At 35.6% G+C, this 19966-nt stretch overlaps 2 protein-coding genes across 2 annotated transcripts; both read right to left on the reverse strand.

The window, feature by feature from the left end:
- Positions 1-1441: 1441 nt before the first annotated feature.
- dusp3b (dual specificity phosphatase 3b) lies at positions 1442-4299 on the reverse strand. Its single transcript, XM_081383331.1, has 3 exons — positions 4028-4299; positions 3492-3715; positions 1442-2172 (listed from the first exon to the last, which is right to left on the reverse strand). Exons 1-3 carry the CDS (start codon positions 4147-4149, stop codon positions 1967-1969), a joined length of 552 nt encoding a protein of 183 aa, XP_081239457.1. The 5' UTR covers positions 4150-4299; the 3' UTR covers positions 1442-1966.
- Positions 4300-4809: 510 nt separating this feature from the next.
- On the reverse strand, positions 4810-14081 carry dlx4a (distal-less homeobox 4a). The gene is made up of 3 exons (XM_081383344.1): positions 13522-14081; positions 12370-12563; positions 4810-5368 (listed from the first exon to the last, which is right to left on the reverse strand). Exons 1-3 carry the CDS (start codon positions 13826-13828, stop codon positions 5114-5116), a joined length of 756 nt encoding a protein of 251 aa, XP_081239470.1. The 5' UTR covers positions 13829-14081; the 3' UTR covers positions 4810-5113.
- Between the last annotated feature and the right edge of the window lie 5885 nt (positions 14082-19966).

Raw genomic sequence — 19966 nt, forward strand, 5'->3', positions numbered from 1 at the left:
ATAGTTATAAAAGGAATTAAAAGAGATAAGTTATAGAGTTGTAAAATTAATTATAGTAAAATTAATTAAAGTAGTAAAAAGATGATATATAGAATAAACTTCTTTTCTGGCAAAACACAGATGTATCTTATATTGCATATAGTTTTACTCTTACACTGTGTCTGTGGTGTTTATTCGGCGCGCCTAAGAATTCCATTGGACGTCTCCATCTTAAAGGCACAAGAACCATTAAAAATTAAATTTTGACTATTGTCGGAGCAAAAATTTATAAATAAATAAGTGGACCTCAGGGAGGAAAATGTAATGCTATGACTCCTTTAATAGGTCTTAAAAAGGGTCTTTCAACAGCCCTCTGGAAGATTCACTCGAACTATTAAATCCCTTGTGTTCTGCATGTCCACAGTCTGCAATGTAGCAAGTCTTTTTTGAGTTCTGTGTTAAGACCTGCTATCCCAATAATAAAAAAAAAACACCCTAACCATCTTCTGATGAGGAATTAAAAAAATAAATAAAGAGAGAAAACACTTATTCTTTACTCAGAATACTTGCTGTATTTTATGCTGAGTGGACATTTGCAGGCTGTTTATGGAAGTATGAACTGTGAATTTTCAGTGAGTGGATTGTTATGAGCAATTGTTCAGAGCAAAACTAAAGTTCATTTTAGACACTGTGCTTTTTTTTTGTAGATGCTTTTTGATCTGAACTGTACTGTGGTTCTGTAAGTGCTCAGTGTGGACGGCCATTGTGCATCTCGTGTGTTTGATTAGACGCACTTCATTAGTATATACGCCAGCTGTCTCCCATATCAAGATTCTCTTGTAGCGACTCGATAAAGAACAATGACTTCTGTTATTTCAAACCTTCATACCTCACATGCAAACGATACAGGAGGGTGAGTTCAGCGCAGAATCATTGTCACATTTGTGTCAGAATTAAACACAGTAATTCTCACTCCTCCAGTATCTTAGCCAACACACAAGCTGCCATGATGTGATCAGGCTGGAGTGAATGTTAATGTTAGTTTTAAAAAGATTTTTATCCAGCTATTAAAGGACACATCTGCAGCAAATCTGAAAATGTTTTTTTTTTTAGCTTAACCCCCATCACCAGTACCTCACTCAAACTACAATATTCAACAGCGTCTAATATACAAAAGGACCTCACTTACTGTAAGAAACCATCCTCATCCTCACCACAGGCACCTCACATGCCTTTGTTTCAGTGAAACAGACCATTTTTTATGTTCAATCAGTGATGTGTACATTATGTGCATTGTTGTATTTTAACAGTGCTTTTATCTGCATTCTCTCTACCATATGACAATATATAAAATGCTGCATTCTCTCAACCATATATAATGCTCAATGACAAAGACTATGATGCTTGCACACGGTTGTCTTTTTCTTGCTTGTGGAGCATAATTGATGTGCTTTACACTAACCATGCTAATCCAGGAAGTTGTTGAGATGCCCTCTTCTCTATGAGTCAGTGGCGCACCATCTAGTCCAGAGAGCAGAATTGCTGTTAAATCATCCTTTGTAGCATTGTACATTCTCCTTCTATGAAACTGTGTCACATACCAACCTGTAATGGATGTTAAGAGACTGAAAAGTTCCATTTGCAGCTATACAATCACAATATATTAAAATGTACCACAATCAGATGAAAGCAGAAAATGTGGGAGGGGTTTCAGTGTAACTCAGGTATGTGTGCTACTTTTCACTTTAAAAATGTTTAATAAATGATTGTTGTCTGTTGTGAAGACCTCTTGTGTTTGATTATGTAGTTATTTGGAAGAAAACTGTAATTATTATCATGGGCTACTTAAAGTAGCCTAGGCTATATTTCTGCCTAAACTCCTCTGATTAACAGTGCCACTAGAGGGCAGGAGACACTTCAGAAATGCAGAAAACAATCATTCCAAATGGCAAACTAAATGCTAACCAGAATTGAACACAGATTCATTTTAATGCCCAGGTCTTCCTTCGCTTTCCAGACAATCGTTAAGCTGGCAGAGCTGGCGCAGGAATCCATCATTGGGTCCGATCTCCCGTTTCTCTCTTACCGTGGCCACAGCCGCTTGAACACCCATCCTGTGCTGCAGCATCAGGTGTGCGATGACTAGTGCAGCCGAACGACTGTAGCCTTTCTGACAGTGTACGTACACCTTACCTACAGAGGAAATTAGAGTCTGTGACTGGTTTAATTTCGTATGAATATTCATTTATAAGGCTATCGAATATTAATGTGAAGGAAAAGGTAAGATTTCTAAAAGGCCTTAAGAAAAAATAAGCCTATAGGCTACTAATCAGATCGAAGTTGCCAAAACGTAGCCTATAATAGCTGATACTTTGATGGGGAAATTATTTTGAATGAAAAAAGGACCGTTTTAACCGCAGGCAGCTCGCAAGACAAATCTTCAGAATACAGGTCCTCGAATTAGACTGAGCAGCACTTCAAGAATGCTGACATAACAGTCCAAAAACACTGGGACTTTTCACTGTTTGTATCCCTCCGCTTGTCCGCGCGTTTCTGAAGGCTACCAGTTGGTGGCGACATTTGACTGTTTTTATAAGCGAGTGGCATTTATTGAATAATTCAAAAGACTCGTTGCTTCTTTTGGGGAGTAAAAACCTCTACTATGCGTGGCTCGAAAATGTGCAGCGATTATGCTTTAGCTTACTCTGGAACTTTCACTGGTGGACAGAAATTGACAAAACTTTCTCTGAAATGCAAGTAGCTCAATATTAACTTATTGTTCATTGAACTGTTGAAAAGCAATGTTTTTGCTCATAATCACGCTCATGTTCTTGATAACAGCAATCTTGCTAGCATGATGATTAACTATTGTTATTGTTAGCTTATATTAGGCTATATTGTTCAATGAAAATGAAAATTGTGTAATCATCACTGCTGAACACAAAAGAAGATATTTTAAAGAATGTCGGAAACCAAACAGATATGTCAAACTTGGTGCTGTTCCTGGCTGTGTGTAGCACCTACAGCTCTGAAGATCCTTCTGGATCCCAGTGTTAAGGGGATAGTGTATCCAAAAATTGACACAATTGACTTCCATAATAAGCCTATTTTTTTCCACCATCCTATGGAAGGCAATGGGGTCCATCAACTGTGTCCATATTATTCAGAATATCTTCTCTTCTTACAGGTTTGGAACAACATGAGGGTGAGTAAATGATGACATAATTTTCATTTTTGGGTGGGGAAAAAACCCCTGTCCCTTTAAGGTTTTATGTTGATAAAGCACAAATTAGCAGTGAGAGCAGGGAGCAAGCGAGCAAGCAAGCAGTTTATTATTAGTGGGTCACTGAAACAAGAAGACGTAGGATATTTACAGATAATGCACTATTAATAGGATCTATGCAGCTTTAAAGCACCACATGCAGAACGAAAACCATTAAATGAGGGATGAGAAAAAAGATACACATTTAAAAGTAGCTAGCCTACTTGTTTTTACTATGACCCCTCCCCACCTTTCATTGCCAGAGCTTTTTCAATGAAATTAGAAGCCTCTTCAAAATATACACTGAGGTCAAAATGGTCCGTGTCAAAGGCTGGTATCCCATGATAGATGATCCCTGTGTCTGCGTAGAACTCTGCATCAGTGTTCACATGCATGTCCGATTGGCCTTCTGCAGCATTGAGGATGTGTGTCACTCCCAGCTGATGCAAATGTCTTACATTTGTGGCTACAGACCTGTTGAGATACAAGTGTAATATAACAGCCACCTCAGTTCAACTGATCTCTTTCAGTCTCTCAGTGAGTGTGTGAGAGTGCAAACATAAGAGGGTGCCCTACACACATGGAAAATAGGCCATGTTTATTTAAAGTCTTGCCCGTGTGAATTTGCAACATGATACATGATCATGTTTTTAATATTAGCTTATCAGATAGGAAAGGCTAAACATACAGTTTAACTGCAAAATGTAAATGTTTGTTGAACAATGTTTCTGTATGGTAGGCTAATAATCCACCCACTACATATCTGTAGGCTATGTGAGGACTTACTCATTTCCTAGGAGTATCCCGGGGTAGACTTCATTAAAATGATTGGAGGGCATACAGAAGTCTCCGTTTTCATCTGTCAACAGATCATTGAGCTGTTGAACAGACACTTCATAGTCGGTCATGTTTAGCCGAAAATAATTTGCCTTTCAAGTAGAAAATGTTGTTGCTTAGGCCTCAGTGCTGAAGTGATTTTCCGTAATCCAGTTCCATCTTCATTGTGTCATCCTCTAATCTAGAGTAATAATGGTCTAATGTGTTCAATACAGAGGTCAGTATTCCAGCTCAACATAATACTAAAGCTTTTCGCATGAATCTGTGTTTGTTAGGCCTAGAGAGAGTTAGCTTCCGTCAAACACCCAAAGCTATCATGGTGTGTTTTCAAACCACTAGGTGGCATCAGATTGTCTTCTGTCTTGAACAGAGAATATAACCTATACCATTACATTTTATTGGATTTTTGAGATGAAGTCCATTTGTCGTGTGGCATGACATGCCGTACTCCATCTAATTGTTTTAAGCCTAATTTTGTTCAATATTTTATAGTTATGCTTGCAACTTTATTATCTTTTTAAATATTTTTATTGCACTCATTTGTCACACTGTAGGGGGACAAAAAGCTTCTCATAAACATATTTTCCTAAAATTAAATCTGTGTATATTTCATTAGTGTTAGTGAAAGGGTCAAGACTTGTCATTTCAAGACTGCTGTTTTAACAAAGGGAAAATAATATGCAATAAACTGACTGAGGTTGCAAGCTTTGAAATATAGGATAGACATTCAAGGCAGTCAGACAATGGCATTTTATTCAAATTTACAAGAGTTTACAAAATCCAAGTTTAGATTAGGCTGTCTATTCAGTCTTTAGAAAAATCCACCACAAAAACCTGCAAGCAAAAAAAAAAAGAAAAAAAAAAAAGAAGTAATGTAATGTCAGCAATGTAAATCTTCATGATGAAAAAACACTGGGGAGGACGTTCGGCTGTAAGTAAACAGTGCTAAAGAGTGTTGTCGTGATCTGAAACTGAGTGAACTGGTAGAATCAGTAGAGGGGATCTGGATGCTCTGTAGACTGTCCTAAACCCTCATCACATCATCTGAGTTCTGGCCATTGGGTCTTGATGATGACCAGGGTACCAGTGTCCAAAAGAGTTCATATATCCTCCAGAGTGGATGGGGGCACCTTTGGTTGACATGGAAACATCCCACAAGGGCGGCATTCCTGGTGAACACGGCGGTCCGGAGGCAGAAGCCGCTTGAAGGTGTTCACCTTCCGGTCCGCTTGAGCCATGTTTCATTATCTTTTTGAACTTGGAACGCTTGTTCTGGAACCATATCTTTACCTGCAACATTTTGCATTTGGATTAGAATGTGTACTTTCATCTGTTTAAATGCATAGTTTAAACCTCATTTTTATTATTCATAACGCATAGGTCGAGCAGGATTGGAAGGAATTATCCTATAGAACAATAACGCTTTTCGGGGAGGATATGCGTATGTTGACGTTTCAGACATTATGGGATTGTATAGTTCAGTTCAAAACAGTTTATTTTTTTAACCGTGACTTCTGAGAACTTTTTTCACTGTTAATTATGAAGTTATTTATTTTATTATCTTATTTATAAAAGTAAAGTATGAAAGTTTCATTTTAAACCACATTTTAGTGTAAAGGTACATTTTCTCGTTAAATACAGATTTTCACAGTAAATTGTAATTCATACTGTAAATTTGCTTTACAGTAAAATGACATGTTGTCCTGTTAAATGTCATTCTTTTTTTTTAGTATTAGAGGTAAATTAACTTATATTAACAGATTTTAATGGACCATTTTTATTGTTTATTTTTTTCAGTTAAAATGACTAAGATGTTGAGGTGTAGCCTACTTTGTATGAGTAACCTTTACAACATCAACCTCAGGGTAGCAGCGCTTCATTTTTTTTACTGAGTTCTACTGACACTGATTTCAGAAAAGCTTTGATTCAGCATGAGTTTTTGTGGTACAACAGGGCTTCTGCCAACTCCAGCACGCCTTCAGCTTGCTGTGAGTGAGAGGGGAAAAAAAGCTCTTTGGATGCAGTAAAACTCCAAACATTACTGTTATTTGTGATCAGTCCAACAGTTTACCCAGAACTCTCCAGCACAAACTTGTGCGTGCCTTTTCAAGAATATATGACAAAAACAAGTCTTGATATTATACTCAGGGTTTTTACTTTCTTAATGATATAATCATAATGTGGAAAATTCATGCTAATTTACCATGAATTTTAACAGTGACACCCACAGAGCTTTAAAACCTTCTATAATGAGACATAATTAAAGTGTTGTTTTCCAAGAGACTTTTAAGATGGATTAAACTCCAATTACCCTTTTAACAGTTTTCTCATGCACACACTGACACCCAAAATAATTTTTTTAATTTAGACTTTTATGTGATGTTCCTCTTACCGCATTTTGAACACCTCTATCATGTGGTGATGCCTTTATTTTTAATCACTAAAACCATATCTGCATGTATTATTATTATCATCAGAAAATAGATGAAATGAGCCGCCTGGACTAAAAGACAGGAACAAGTGCCAGCGGCAGCATTCAGCACTCTTAAACTGCAGCGATGACAGCGTCTACCGCTAATAAAAAGTCTGGCACTGCAAACTGCCACACACCTCCACATAAGCACACATCTTCAAGTTTTGATAAGTGGGTCTGTTCTGCTGAACAGATAATCATCTGTAAATGTCTAGGAGAAAGCGATAACACTAATCAATGAAATATGTGATTCATTTACAAACCGAAACAAAAGAATTGTATTGGAGGATAAATATATGCTTAACACAAAATAATTTGATTTTCAATGAATAATGCTCATATAAGTTTAAGATTTAGGGTTAATAGTTCACTTCAATGTGTCAGAATGTATTACATGTGTTTTTATATATTATTATGAGGGATAAATGGCATACCTTGGTTATGAACTGAGAATAATAGCTGAGAAATCGTTTATGGCTGTTATGATGTTAATACAGAGGAAAATGAATAAATAAAATTCAATCTAAAAAAAAGAGCTATTACACTAAAAGAGTTTAAGTCATTTCAACTTAAATAACATTAAACTGACTTAAAAAAAATGGTAAAAAAATATTTTGATGAGCTAAAGCAATGTAAAAACATATGTTGTCATAACTCACAATATATTAAGGGAAGATCAATGCATTTAACCAGCACAAATGATTAAGATAATTTGAAAACATATCTCTGTTCATGAAATCAGAGAGTTAGCTTTATGCGTTACCTGCCTGAATTACAAAATACATAGCATTTAGTGACTTCAAATGTATGCTCCTGGTTATCTTCAAGATTAGGTTGTGATTGTAATGAATCAATAGTATTCAAATTATTCAGGCAGAAAAGCTGATCATTTAATTGGAAATGTTTACCATTTCAGAGCATAAATGCTTCATTTTTAAATTTGTTTTCTGAAACGACATGAACAATCCCACCACAGTTCCTCACATCTCAAATCATGTATTGTGTTCAATAGCATTATGGTGGAAGCGTCATTTTAAGCAGTTTAACAAAATAAAAGCTTGATTGTAAAAACTATTCATTCAAGCATGTTTTCACCGACACTTTTTTAATATCCATGCTAACCAAGTAAGATTTTAATTTGATAAATATTTATTTGAAACAAAATTGTTTCTAGTGGGGAAAATGATGATAAAAAATGTATCAATTATTTTCAGAGCATAAATATTGTAACAGTTTTTGCTTCACTTTCACTCTTTGTTTACATGATCATATTAGTATTATAATACATATTTTTATATTGGAAGTGTTTTACAGCATTTCCAAACCCAGACTTTCAATCTATATTCAGTTTTATATATTACAAACTATATTCAATTCTTCATAAAACTTGAAAAGTAGCTAAATAACTAGGATCATGGTTAAAAAAAAAGAAGCTTTTAAGACTTTTAATAGGACATTTATATAACAAAAATAGAGAGAAAAAGCTGACATTTGGTTTTTAAGAGGTGACTTGTATTTTAACACAAATCATATAAAATGTGCTTTGTATATTGTTATTTAGGAATTGTTTCAAAGTTAGGCTTCATGTGTGGGTGGATGGTTTGTAATTTTTCTAAGCTTTCATTAGAGTTACTGAATAGGGTGAAGTCAGGTGAACTGGTCCATCGAGTAAAATGGGTCGCATAAGGTTGGAATAGAGTGGGGTGGAACATGCATGAAATGGGGGGTGGGGGGGTAAGTAATGAGTGTCCTGACATGTTGTTTACCAGACTTTTCAATTATATATATATATATTTGTAAGAGACATTCATAAGTTAGATATTTCATATGCTTGATTTGTGAAAAAAAAAAATGTTTTGCTAAACATTTTTGTCAATTATGTCGCTGCCCATTTGAACTTAATCCCTGGAGATGTTTTGATGGTTCCCTTCAATAAATCAGTTTTCACACAGGTTGACACAATAAAAATTATGATTGAGTTTTAATATATTTAAGTAAGTTCGGTTGCATGGACAATACTTGTAACCAGGCAATGAAAGTTATTAAATGCTGCTAAATATAATACAATAAATAATTACAACTTTAGTAAGACAGGATTTCAGAAATATTGATACTCAAAGAGAAAAGCATACATAGAAATATGTATATATATGAAGCTACTGTCAAAAATATAATAATGATAATTTAGACTCAATGTGTGTGCCAAACCCCAGGTAGTTGGTAGGGAACTGTAAGTATAGGCCTACTATTAATCAAAAAAATGACAGCTGGATATTTAATTATACTTAATGTAAATCTGGACAAAAAATTTAAACTTGAAGACATGCAAATTCCCTGTTAATATAAAAAGAGTTGTGCTCCTTTGGTTAGAAAAAGAACAGAGCTACACAGAACAGGATTACAACAGCCATGCTCATTTCCACACTGCAGTGAACTACTATCCCATATATCTGCACTGTGCATTCATAGATTAGACATATGCAATAACATATGCTTTTGACTATTGGTCATTGAAGGAGGAAGGGACTCGTTTTCACTTTTTTTTTTTCTTGTTCGATTGTGAAATTAGGAGTGAAAATTTGCAGGTTCATATAGGCCAATTACTTACACAAGATATATTATTAAGAATAGCCTCTATCCCTTACGAAAAATAAGTTTATTCAAGTGTGCTATACTTCTTTTAAACTTAGAAAGTAGGCTACTTTCCATCTACTTCTTATGTACTTCTCAGAAATAAAAGTATACTTGACTTATACTAACAGAAAGGTCTAAGTATTTGGACTATACATGTACTCAATCTTTTGATCAAGATACTTAAAAGTATAATTCAGTATTTTAAGAGGCCTATTCTTGGCTTGTAGTTAAGTTTACTCTTTTGATTGAGTAGCCTAATATTTTTTCCACAAAGTTTTTCATACTGTCTTATAAACTTTCATTGTTTGAAAATATTAATTTATGAAGAAAACAGATTTGTCCCTGTAAATTGGAATTTACTTCAAATCTACTTGACCCTTTCCCGCCATGTTTTCACTGTTATACGGTAGGCGGCGCTATTACGCATCTTCCAGTACAGAATCTCCTCATCAAACACACAGGTGAAGAAGAAGAAGAAGAAGAAGAAGCAGAAACAAGTGATAGAATAGAAGATTGCTTACGCAAAAAAAAAAAAAAAAAAAAACAGCGCGATCATCAAACATTTAACTTTATATAAAGTTATGAAATGTCGACCGAGGAATGGTTAACAACTGTGAAGCTTTGGGGGTGTTGATGGACTCAATCTACTCCATCTGTGTTTTGATCAGCGTTCTGAAACCCATCTGGACATAGTCTTTGACACACACACACACACACACACACACACACACACACACACACACACACACACACACACACACACACACACACACACACACACACACACACACACACACACACACACACACACACACACACACCAGTGGCGGCTGGTGCTAAAAAATTTTGGGGGGGCACAACAAACTGAATTTTTAATTCAGGACTGAATGTAGGCTTATTGTTAAATAACAATTTAACAGTGATAATAATGTAGCTATCATTAGCCTAAAGTTTAGCTAAAACTTCAGCCGGTAGGGTTGGGAAATAGCCAATTGCCAAATAAATCTGAATTTTTGGGCTAAATAGCGATGTATGGTATAATCTGAGTATTTAATTATTATTTTTCTATTTGAATAAAAAAAACCTGTATTTAATTTTTTTTTTTAAATATTTAATATCCTGATCGATATTGTCCTACAAACAATGTTTATATTGAAGGTTATAAAAACATAGTGTAACCTTGCTGTCTATCTGCAGTCTATCCAAAAAAGGGGTCAAATCACATTACATTCTAACATTGCAACATTACAATCTAAAAACAAAATAATGTTTTTTAAAGAAGTAGTTAAATTTACTAAACCAAAAAAAAAAAAAGCTAATATCATAAAAATACACATGTAGGTTTGAAATTCTCTAGCACATTTATGTTCACCAACAACAACAAATATTCAACAACAAATGTTTTAGCTAAATATATTTATAATTTAGTGCTAATGTATATTTTAGTCAGAATAATTGCGCTCCTATTCTATTGCGCTCCGTCTGTTCGGCGCGCATGCACGCGGGGGCGCTCGTTCACGGAAGTATAGCTTGCAGAAAGCTCGCCCACTCATGACAGCAAACTGGACTTTCTAACATTTACAGATGGAAAATATGTCCGTGAAATGTAAGTTATGCACTGAGGAAATTATTGGATGTCACTTCAGCTTATGGCTAAATACTATTAGAGGAACATTTGTTTCCACCAATCGCTGCACAAGTTAAGGTTACGTATGATGACGAAAGCACGTTAGTGCGAGCCCTCCCGGAACCCATAGAGAATGCATTGCAGTGCCTGCAGTTCGAAAAAAAAAATCTTTGAATATAAGTCTATGGGAAGACTCTGGGCGATTCTCAGCCAGAGTGAAATCGCCCAAAAAGAGGCGGTACTCCACAGAACGTGACTCGGCGCTGATTGGACTATATCCAGAGGCAGAACAACAGTGAGTGACTGCTAGCATAACTCTGTGGTTGAATGAGATAGTGATAGAAAGTCCCTTTCACACTTTGGTGGTGCGTCGCCCGATCGCCCTAATGAAGAAACCGCCGCTGACACACACACAAATAATAATAATAAAATAAAAAATAAATCGATTTCTCAGCTTTTTGTTAAGAATATTGCTTTTTTTTTTTTTTACCCACACTCAATTGTTGATAAATGAATGCAAAAAGCTATAATATTTTTTTTTTAAATGGAAAGCGTTAAAGTTTCTACAGTTAAAGGTGTATTTCAAGTAGGCCTTAAAAAATGAATAGGTTACCTAAATATAGGAACATATAGCCTACTTAAAATGCAAAAATAATATATAAACAGTAAGCTAAACTAAGTATGGTGTTATATTCACTTTTCACAAAGAAAACTTACAATAGACTACTTGCAGTATAAAACTAGTTTACTGAGAGTGTACTTCAAGGTGTAGCCTACTTTTGTAGAATACTACAAGTATTAAAATAGTGAACTACAAGTAGGCTATAAGTTCAGTACAGATGCAATTCACAAGTTAAGCTACACTTAAACATACTTTTTTATATACTAAAATGTCGGCCAATTTAATCCCAAGCAGTATTGAAATAGTACACTAACATGTTTACATCTACGTTGATATTAGTATAGGCTACTTACTACATAAAAGTATACTTAAAAATATACTTAAACATTAAGTATAGCCTACTTCATAAAATGAACTTGAAATGAATATTTATTGAGGCCTAATTCTTTTTTGCAAGGGAAATCATTGTTTATGATAATTCCGTTGCATGCAGCTCGCAGATTATCGTTTTAATGCTATTTTTACCAACACTTATAGATTAAATTAGCATTTCAATAACAATGGATGGGAGGCCTTCAATTAATGTCGTTTTTTCCGATTTATTATTTCGTTCCTTTGTCTCTGAATCTGATAAGTGATTCGATGCTTTCGATAATTTAACACTCATAACGATGTAGGAAACGTGGCGCAAAGATGAAATGCACTTTACGCTCCAACGTTCTGCTTTCTGGTTTACATACTTGAGACTTCACATTGCTTGTATTGTTCTTATAGATACTATTTCAACCTGGTATTTAGAAAGATAATAATAAAGACCATTCATTTTTATCATAAAGCAACTGTCTTTTGAGAAGCATGCAGACACACACGACGTAAAGATATAAGGAGCTATTTTCCTTCTTTAACTCAGTGTTGTCATAGTAGGCCTTACATACCTGTGTTTGTGTCAGACCCAGTTTGGCCGCCAGATCAGCGCGTTCAGGCAGCGCGAGGTACTGGGTCTGTTGGAAGCGCTGGTTGAGCGCCTGCAGCTGTAAGCTCGAGTAGATCGTGCGCGGTTTGCGAATCTTTTTCCCCTTTCCGTTCAGCCGTATTTCTCCACTTTCAATGGAACTTTGCTTCTCGGAATCTTGATTGAGAAAATGAAATAGGCTATTACATTATATAGGCTAATAATAATATTTATAGGCTAATGATAATAATAATAATATCAGAAGTAGAAATAACTGTTAAAAATTCAAACAACATTTTAAAATAATTTCTCAAAAGTGTAGGCTATTCTGTCAGAAGAAACCCGCAATACAAGACCATTTTGTCAACCGACAATTTCGTTAGCGTTTAATTGTCATTTTCTCTTGCTGGAATCTAGTTCTGAAATGGCAGTGAAAATTCGTGCGTATTTTGAATAATTTGAAACTTTATAGTCAAATATCACGTTATTGAAAAAGCATTTTTTCAATCATTTTTATCTTAGGCTATTTCTATTTTTATTTTGCAATCCGTTTTGACTGTGTGTGTGTGTGTGTGTGTGTGTGCGTGAGTGGGCTCCGACATTTGATTTGTTAACTGAGGTCATTACAATATATTAATCCATATTGCGTAGCCTACAGCAGCCAGTAAAGTAATAGCATAATACAATAATGTAGCCAATAATTTAGAGTTGGGAAAAACAAAAGCAAATAGGCTATGCTCACTTTTAAATCCGTAGCCTAACAAAGAAAGTAGCCTATATGATTTAACTATTTATCGTGTAGCCTATTTTCTCTCTTCTGTCTACACTGAGCTTTAATAAGCACTTTTATTTATCCAGGATTGTTTAATCCTATGGATTGTTGCAAATTGAAAAATTGTTTTATAACGTTTTAACACGTTATTGATTAGTATTGCGTTATGGGTTAGGTAATTAAATTAGGCTAAACACAAATTTAAACGAGCAATATCAAGCATGAATCGTGCGTTTCTATCTTCAGAAATCAGGATTATTATTATTCAGTTAATTAGGAATAACAAATTTTCTCAAAGCGTAGAACGGAATCTAGCAATACGTTTTTAATCGAATTTTGTGGGTGAAGGAAAGCACACTTTACCTGCATCCTCCACTCTTGAATGAGCGACTGCGCTGTTGTGTTGATAGGGTAGGTAAGCTCCGGGGTGGTGATGGGCGCTGGGATAGTGGTGGTAAGTGAGAGGACGGCCGTACGAAACAGCGCCCGGAGAGAAGGCCGCATCGTACTGCGAATGTGCGCTCTGATGCAAACCGTGCACCGGATAGTGCGCGTGAGACACACCGGGTGAATGCTGCTGGTGAGACTGGTAACCGTGACTGAACTCCAGAAATGCCGATTTTGAAGGGTCTGAAGCTACCAAACTTTCAGACAGTGAAGTCATAGTCATTTTTTAGAGTTATGTCCATTAGACCGGTGCATCATAAAAGTAACATCTATTTAGAAGAGTCATGTGATTTCCATCCCTTAAAGAAGTCCATTAGAGAGATCCATGTCCGTGAAATCGCGAGGCGCATGAGTTTGCTTTCGTTTTGGCAGTGTATGAAGTCTGTGGAGTTCATCTCGACAGTCCCATCACATACTGAAGTTAATTCCAGCAGTGAGAACGCGCTCTCTTATTGGCTGCATGCGCCGCCCGCGTCATTTCTTAGAGGCGGTGACGTCAGTAGTGTAACATGTATGCGGAGCATCGCAATTCCCACGTTTTAAAAGTTCCCAAGATTTAAAAATCAAACGTTTGCTTCGTTGGACTAATAGACTACCATTCTGTTTAGTGTGAAAGAAATAAAAACAAAATAGACAATTTGGAAACTATTCTCAAAAATATAAACTCCATGTCGGTAACGATTCATAAAGGTTGAAAGATAAAAATGAACAGGTCCGTTTGTTATGTATAGCCTATACGGTCAAAAATGTCAACGTAAATGTGAGCCTGTGGTGCTAATACCTGACAATTGCGGTTGCCATAAATGTATTGCTGTTCAAGAAAGAGAAAGTATCCTTTGGGGACTGCATGTACAGTAACAGGATTTAATATGATCTTAATATAGCTAATAACCCATCTTATATAAAGTCTGTTTTCATATGCAAAGCCGCCAAGAAGATTAAATCAAAACTATATAAAAATATGTGATCATCAGGGAAACACATTTTAGCTAGCCTACTAAAACAATGCAATAATCATAAACTTAATAACATAATATACAAAAATAAACATTGTTTTGTACGTAAGTAGCCTAACAGAATAAAAATAAAATTTTGATTTTACATATAAAACGAGGCCTATGGCCTACTATTTTTTTTTTACTTGAACATAATTTTAACAATAATTTTCAATTATCTGTAAATTATAGACCTGATTCAATATTTAGCCTATCCAATCCAAACATTAGGCCTATGAATTTTTATAATATAGTTTATACAAATATTTTACAATAAAATTACAAATAGCCTATACTGTCTTTTAAAATATTTTCCCATCATTTAGTAGGCTATTTTTCGTTAAATTACTCGCGTTAACATTGTAGTTTAGACAGAAGTGTCTCCGATTCTGTTATTTTACCCACAGAGCTTAACAGCTTTCAAACAAATTATTATTTGAAAAGGAAGTTTGATAGACAAGACAAAGTGATTGCAGCATCCCACTGCTAATTAATCCACCACGTTTGATTTCCGTTGAAACTCATTTTTATCGTGGTTGAGAGGAGAAAAGTTGAATAGAGCCGCTATTGATGCACAATGTTTTTACATGTTTTGGTTGAAGGGCACGCGTTATTAAACCAAAATATTGACGTGAGGAGAGAATTATACAAATTATAGATGCTTTTATCTTGTGCCAACATTCCTCAACACACAGGTACATCCAACCGTCACGACACGCCCAGCCTTGATGCCTGCCGATCCAGACACTACTTACAATGCTGAAACACCTTGGCCAAACTCGAGGAAACATAGAGATAAACTCCAATGCATTGGATGTTATGAGATTTTTTTCAGGATGTATTACAACACTACACTGTAAATATAACAACATATATTTTTACATGGTTTTAACTAAACTTCCAACTTTTTTAAAAAGTTATACAAGATTCAACTAATTTTTAGTCAGTTTAATGTAATTTAAGTTGAAATGACTTAAAAATTCAAGTTGATTGTACTTAAAAAATGATTGAGGAAGCATTGCTTTAACAAATGTGACAAAAAAGGAGAGAAGGGATATATATATATATATATATATATATATATATATATATATATATATATATATATATATATATATATATATAAGGCACCAATAAGAGAAAGAGAGGATAGCACGAGATACACAGAGAAAGAAAGAGAAGTGTATCTACTCCATCAGTCTGTAATTATGTGTACATGATAGAGGGGAACAAAGCAAGCCCCTGAAGTCATAACACAAGGATATGCCCTCGCTTTGGTTTTCATTCACACTGGGAGAAAAGAGGTTAATAACAATACTTCTTGTCCTAGGCCAGACTAGCTGGCGTCGTCACTGTGTGTGTCTCTCTTCTGGTGTGTATGTCTATTTCTGCACTCTGTTGCCAAGATACTGTGTATTGTGTTTATGTCACCTATGATTTGAGGGCAGGTGATAATGTTATGGCACGTGTTTCACTGACTTAAGCTGAAGACCAGTGCTGTCAAATGCTCTCCTGATGTACTAAATAGGCAAACTCTATAGTGGATGAGGAAGAAATATGGGCCAGTAATCGATATAGGCTAAATGTTCAGGAGAAGTTTAGCCTATTTTTGTTAGATTAATTAGATCATTTGTTAAATTGGCTGGCAATTCAAGCTCTTTGAAGTTCGTTGTAATTATCTAAGGTGTGTAGGCTATAAGTTGTCCATCAGTTAGTCTAATGATTTCTTGTTTAAACAGATCCTAAACCACCAAGAAGTGTTGATATAGCCTACATCCAATTCAAAAGTCCCTAAAAGTCCGTTCACAGTTGCAATCTTATTGACACTGTCAGTTAAAGATGAATGTAATCGTTATCATGTAGGCTAACCCTCCTACCTTGCTAAATTATTTCTATCATTATTTTTTGTCCTCTTCAGTAGCCTATAAAAATGAAGAATCCTCCAAATATGTATCTGAACGCGAACCATAAATGGAATTTAAACATAAACCGCTTCCGCTGACAAATATTTCGCTTGGCCCATTACTAGAGGTGTCCAAACCATTTAAAACTTTGAACCAAAATTCAATTTGGCTTTTGTTCTATTTTTTGTCGCAGATGATAAATGAAGAGACTCATTAAAATGCTCATGCTTATCCGCGCACCAACTGACTAAATATAGGCTACTTGGCATTTTTTCGCCATCCTAAAGATCCATAAAAAGGGAAGTTAATTGTATGATTTTTATAAAGATTTTAATGCACGCTTGGCAACTCACAAATCCAAAATTATCTTCTCCTATAATTATAATGGACGACACGTCCTCATATGTCATATTTCATGTAGACTAGCCTATTTCTGTCAAATATTTAGGCGTACTCGTTTTAACGAGGTATGCAATCATAACTTTTCGTTTTCAAGACTATACAGGATGTTCTCGTGAACTATTTCAATTCGAAATTATGATATTCACACAAATATGAAACAATCCGGCACCTTTTCACTCAGATGTAATTATTATCAGATATAATTATTAGGCCTATACAGACTTGAACCATTCTTTGGCTAAATAATATTATTAATTTTATTATTTATTATTAATTTTTAGCAAGAGAAATTTTAAGTGAAAATGTTTGTTAAATGTTATACTGTTTAAAGAGTTGAATTGTGAAGAGTGTGGAATGTAAGAATTAGAGTTTTTGATACGTGATTAAAAAAAAGTAGGCCTATAAGATCTTATGTCTAACCAATTTGCTTTGTAAAAAATATATTCTAATGCAGTCTGCATGTGAATACAGCAAAGTATTTATTAACGACACAAACGGTTTTATGCAAGCATATCTGGAGCAAAGTTTAGTGGCTTAATTTTGAAGTTGTTTTTTATGTTTTCAGCATGAGCTCTTTAAGAAAGTAATAAAAAAAAATTAAATAAAATGGTTCACTTGTATATAGTTTTAAGGTAGGCCATTGTTACAAGTTGCAAATTTAGCTACCCAAACAGCTTCTGAGTTATATAAATAATTGCTCAGATAAATAGAGAATATTGAATGTGATGTCTTTTGAAATGTGCAATAACAGAAATCTAGAAAAATGATCATCGCTATGAAATACATCACTTTGGAATGTTAATCTTGTTTTTGTTTTGTCTTAACAATTTGGAAATTTTCGTAACCTTCAGTTTTTCCCCTATTGTCCGCAGTGAAAAAGATGTGCTGTCTTTGAAGTCTGATGTTACTGATCCTTTCTCTGCATGATTGGAAACTTTCAGTGCTAACAGATTATTCCAATGCATGTCCAAAGATTGTTTGATGACTGAGTTTATCATGCGATTGTCATGTGAACTTCCTTAAAAATCAGTTTCTGTAGCACTGTGTATGACCAAATAACTCCCTAAACATGATGTCTAATAACAAGTCTAATAGTTAAATTCAACCTCTGAAACAATAATCTTTGACCACAATATGCAAAGGACTTGAATGACCACAAGCATAATTAAACTTTTTCTGGAGTGAATGAGCGGCCTAACTTTCCCAGTAAATGGCAATTCATTTGAACAATAGTCCAGATATTCAGTCTTTTGTGATGAAAGTGAATATAAGATATATCGGCATTTAAGATTGACCCCCTGATCCTGCACCTCACCAGTGTCTCAGGTGCCTTTGCCTGTCAGTGTAATTGAAGTGCTTGATGAGCGTGTTCCAGTCTGTGAATGTGTTTTAAACTTGCTGCAGGCTTTTGAGTGGGTTAAGGCACTGCTCAAGCTGGGCGGTACACCAGAGAGACAGATTGTCTCCTTCTGTCTGGCGGCTGCCAGTAACATCAAAGGTGTTGTTGTGAACTTATTTCGCCTTTGAACATTGCAAAACGTTTTCTCTACCTTACACTGGGTGTTCATTCTATTTCTGTCTTCCCTCTACCTCTCCGTGATCTGCCATCTGGGAGCAAGCTCTGGCAGGTGTACCCAAGCCTGCGGCAGCATACGAAAAGAAAAGAGGGAAGTGTTGGTAAATGTGGCAAAGCAAGGCCGCATGTGCTGGGCACAGCATTTGGGGAAATGTTCTGATGTAACAACTTTAGGGATAGTGATGACCATTATGCATCCATCGATCCAGTCGTCCATCCATTCTGACGTTCCATCAATCTGTTCCATCCAGTCATGGTTCCATTAATCCATCAAATCTTTCATCGTTCCATCCATCCATCAATTCTGACGTTCCATCCATCAGTTGTATACATCCAGCCATTCAGCTGTTCCATCGTTCCATCAATCCATCCTATTGACTCTGGAATGGCGGTGACCATCTTTTCCGAAGACACAGACGTGGCAGACATGGCGTGAACAGTCTCTGGCTCGGCAGGCATGACATGAAGAGACTCAAGCTTGTAGGGTACTGTGGTGTTGCGGGGCTACTCGTCCGCAAAACCCAGAGTTGAGCCGCTCAACAGAAGGGCAGGGTATATGTATTGGGCCAGGGAAAAGTGAATTTTTCCACCTGGCAAACAAGACCGGAGACCCACTCTAAAAAAATGAAGTCATCCTGAGGAAGGCGAAGGAGGACAACTGTTGGGCTTATGGTTGGTCAAGTAAGTCCACTGAAGGCAAGTTTGAAGAAACCAAGTGCAGCATTTATACAAGAGAACACGAACACTCCTTGACAAAGACACATGTCAAACATGAGGGTTTAAATACACAAGACTAATGACTAGACAAGGGACACCAGTGAACATAATTAAGACAATCAAGCAATGACAACATGTCACATTCACATGGGGAACACATGGCCGATCACATGACTATAACAGGGGATCACATGACAGACATGTAACAAGAACATAAAACAAAAACAAAACTTGACACCAGCCATCATATATTTGTATTGTTCACAATATACCAAAAAAATAAATAAACTCATTTAACAATATATTTAAAAATACATTTTGCATTTGCCCAAAATGTTTATACATTTTAAGGTTGGAAAAGTGTGTTCTTGCCTATTGAAGTACATTTTGTAATTTATTTTCTGTTGCACAAAACCAAGAAAACATTGCATTATCCTATATGAAAAGACAGAAAGGAAAGCAGATCTGTGACTACCAGAAATCTTTTATCTTTTCATACACATTTCCTTTTCAGATTTCAGATTTCTATAATTCCTCATTGATCAAAGCATGCACTGTGGTACACAGTGACAACCTTGTACAGGTTCACATATTTCCTCTTTCCTTAAAGGAATACTCCACTGTTTTTTGAAATAGGGCTTATTCACCTTCTTTCCTACATTTAGATAGGTGGGCAAATGCATTTTTATCTCAGTGCATGCATTGTTTTAGTTTGACAGGGTCGGCGCTAGCTTAGCTTAGCATAATGAATGGAATCCTTTGTTGCC

Source organism: Scardinius erythrophthalmus (assembly GCF_964197995.2).
Source record: "Scardinius erythrophthalmus genome assembly, chromosome: 1".
In the NCBI taxonomy this organism is placed as follows: Eukaryota; Metazoa; Chordata; class Actinopteri; order Cypriniformes; family Leuciscidae; genus Scardinius; species Scardinius erythrophthalmus.

Coding starts and splice junctions, on each gene's coding strand:
- dusp3b (XM_081383331.1), bottom strand. CDS start 4,149: ATGACCGACTATGAAGTGTCTGTTCAACAGCTCAATGATCTGTTGACA. Junction 3,716..4,027: donor GGGATACTCCTAGGAAATGA/GTAAGTCCTCAC, acceptor GTATCTCAACAG/GTCTGTAGCCACAAATGTAA. Junction 2,173..3,491: donor AAAAGCTCTGGCAATGAAAG/GTGGGGAGGGGT, acceptor TTTCCTCTGTAG/GTAAGGTGTACGTACACTGT.
- dlx4a (XM_081383344.1), bottom strand. CDS start 13,828: ATGACTATGACTTCACTGTCTGAAAGTTTGGTAGCTTCAGACCCTTCA. Junction 12,564..13,521: donor TTCAAGAGTGGAGGATGCAG/GTAAAGTGTGCT, acceptor TTCTCAATCAAG/ATTCCGAGAAGCAAAGTTCC. Junction 5,369..12,369: donor TGGGTCTGACACAAACACAG/GTATGTAAGGCC, acceptor AAAATGTTGCAG/GTAAAGATATGGTTCCAGAA.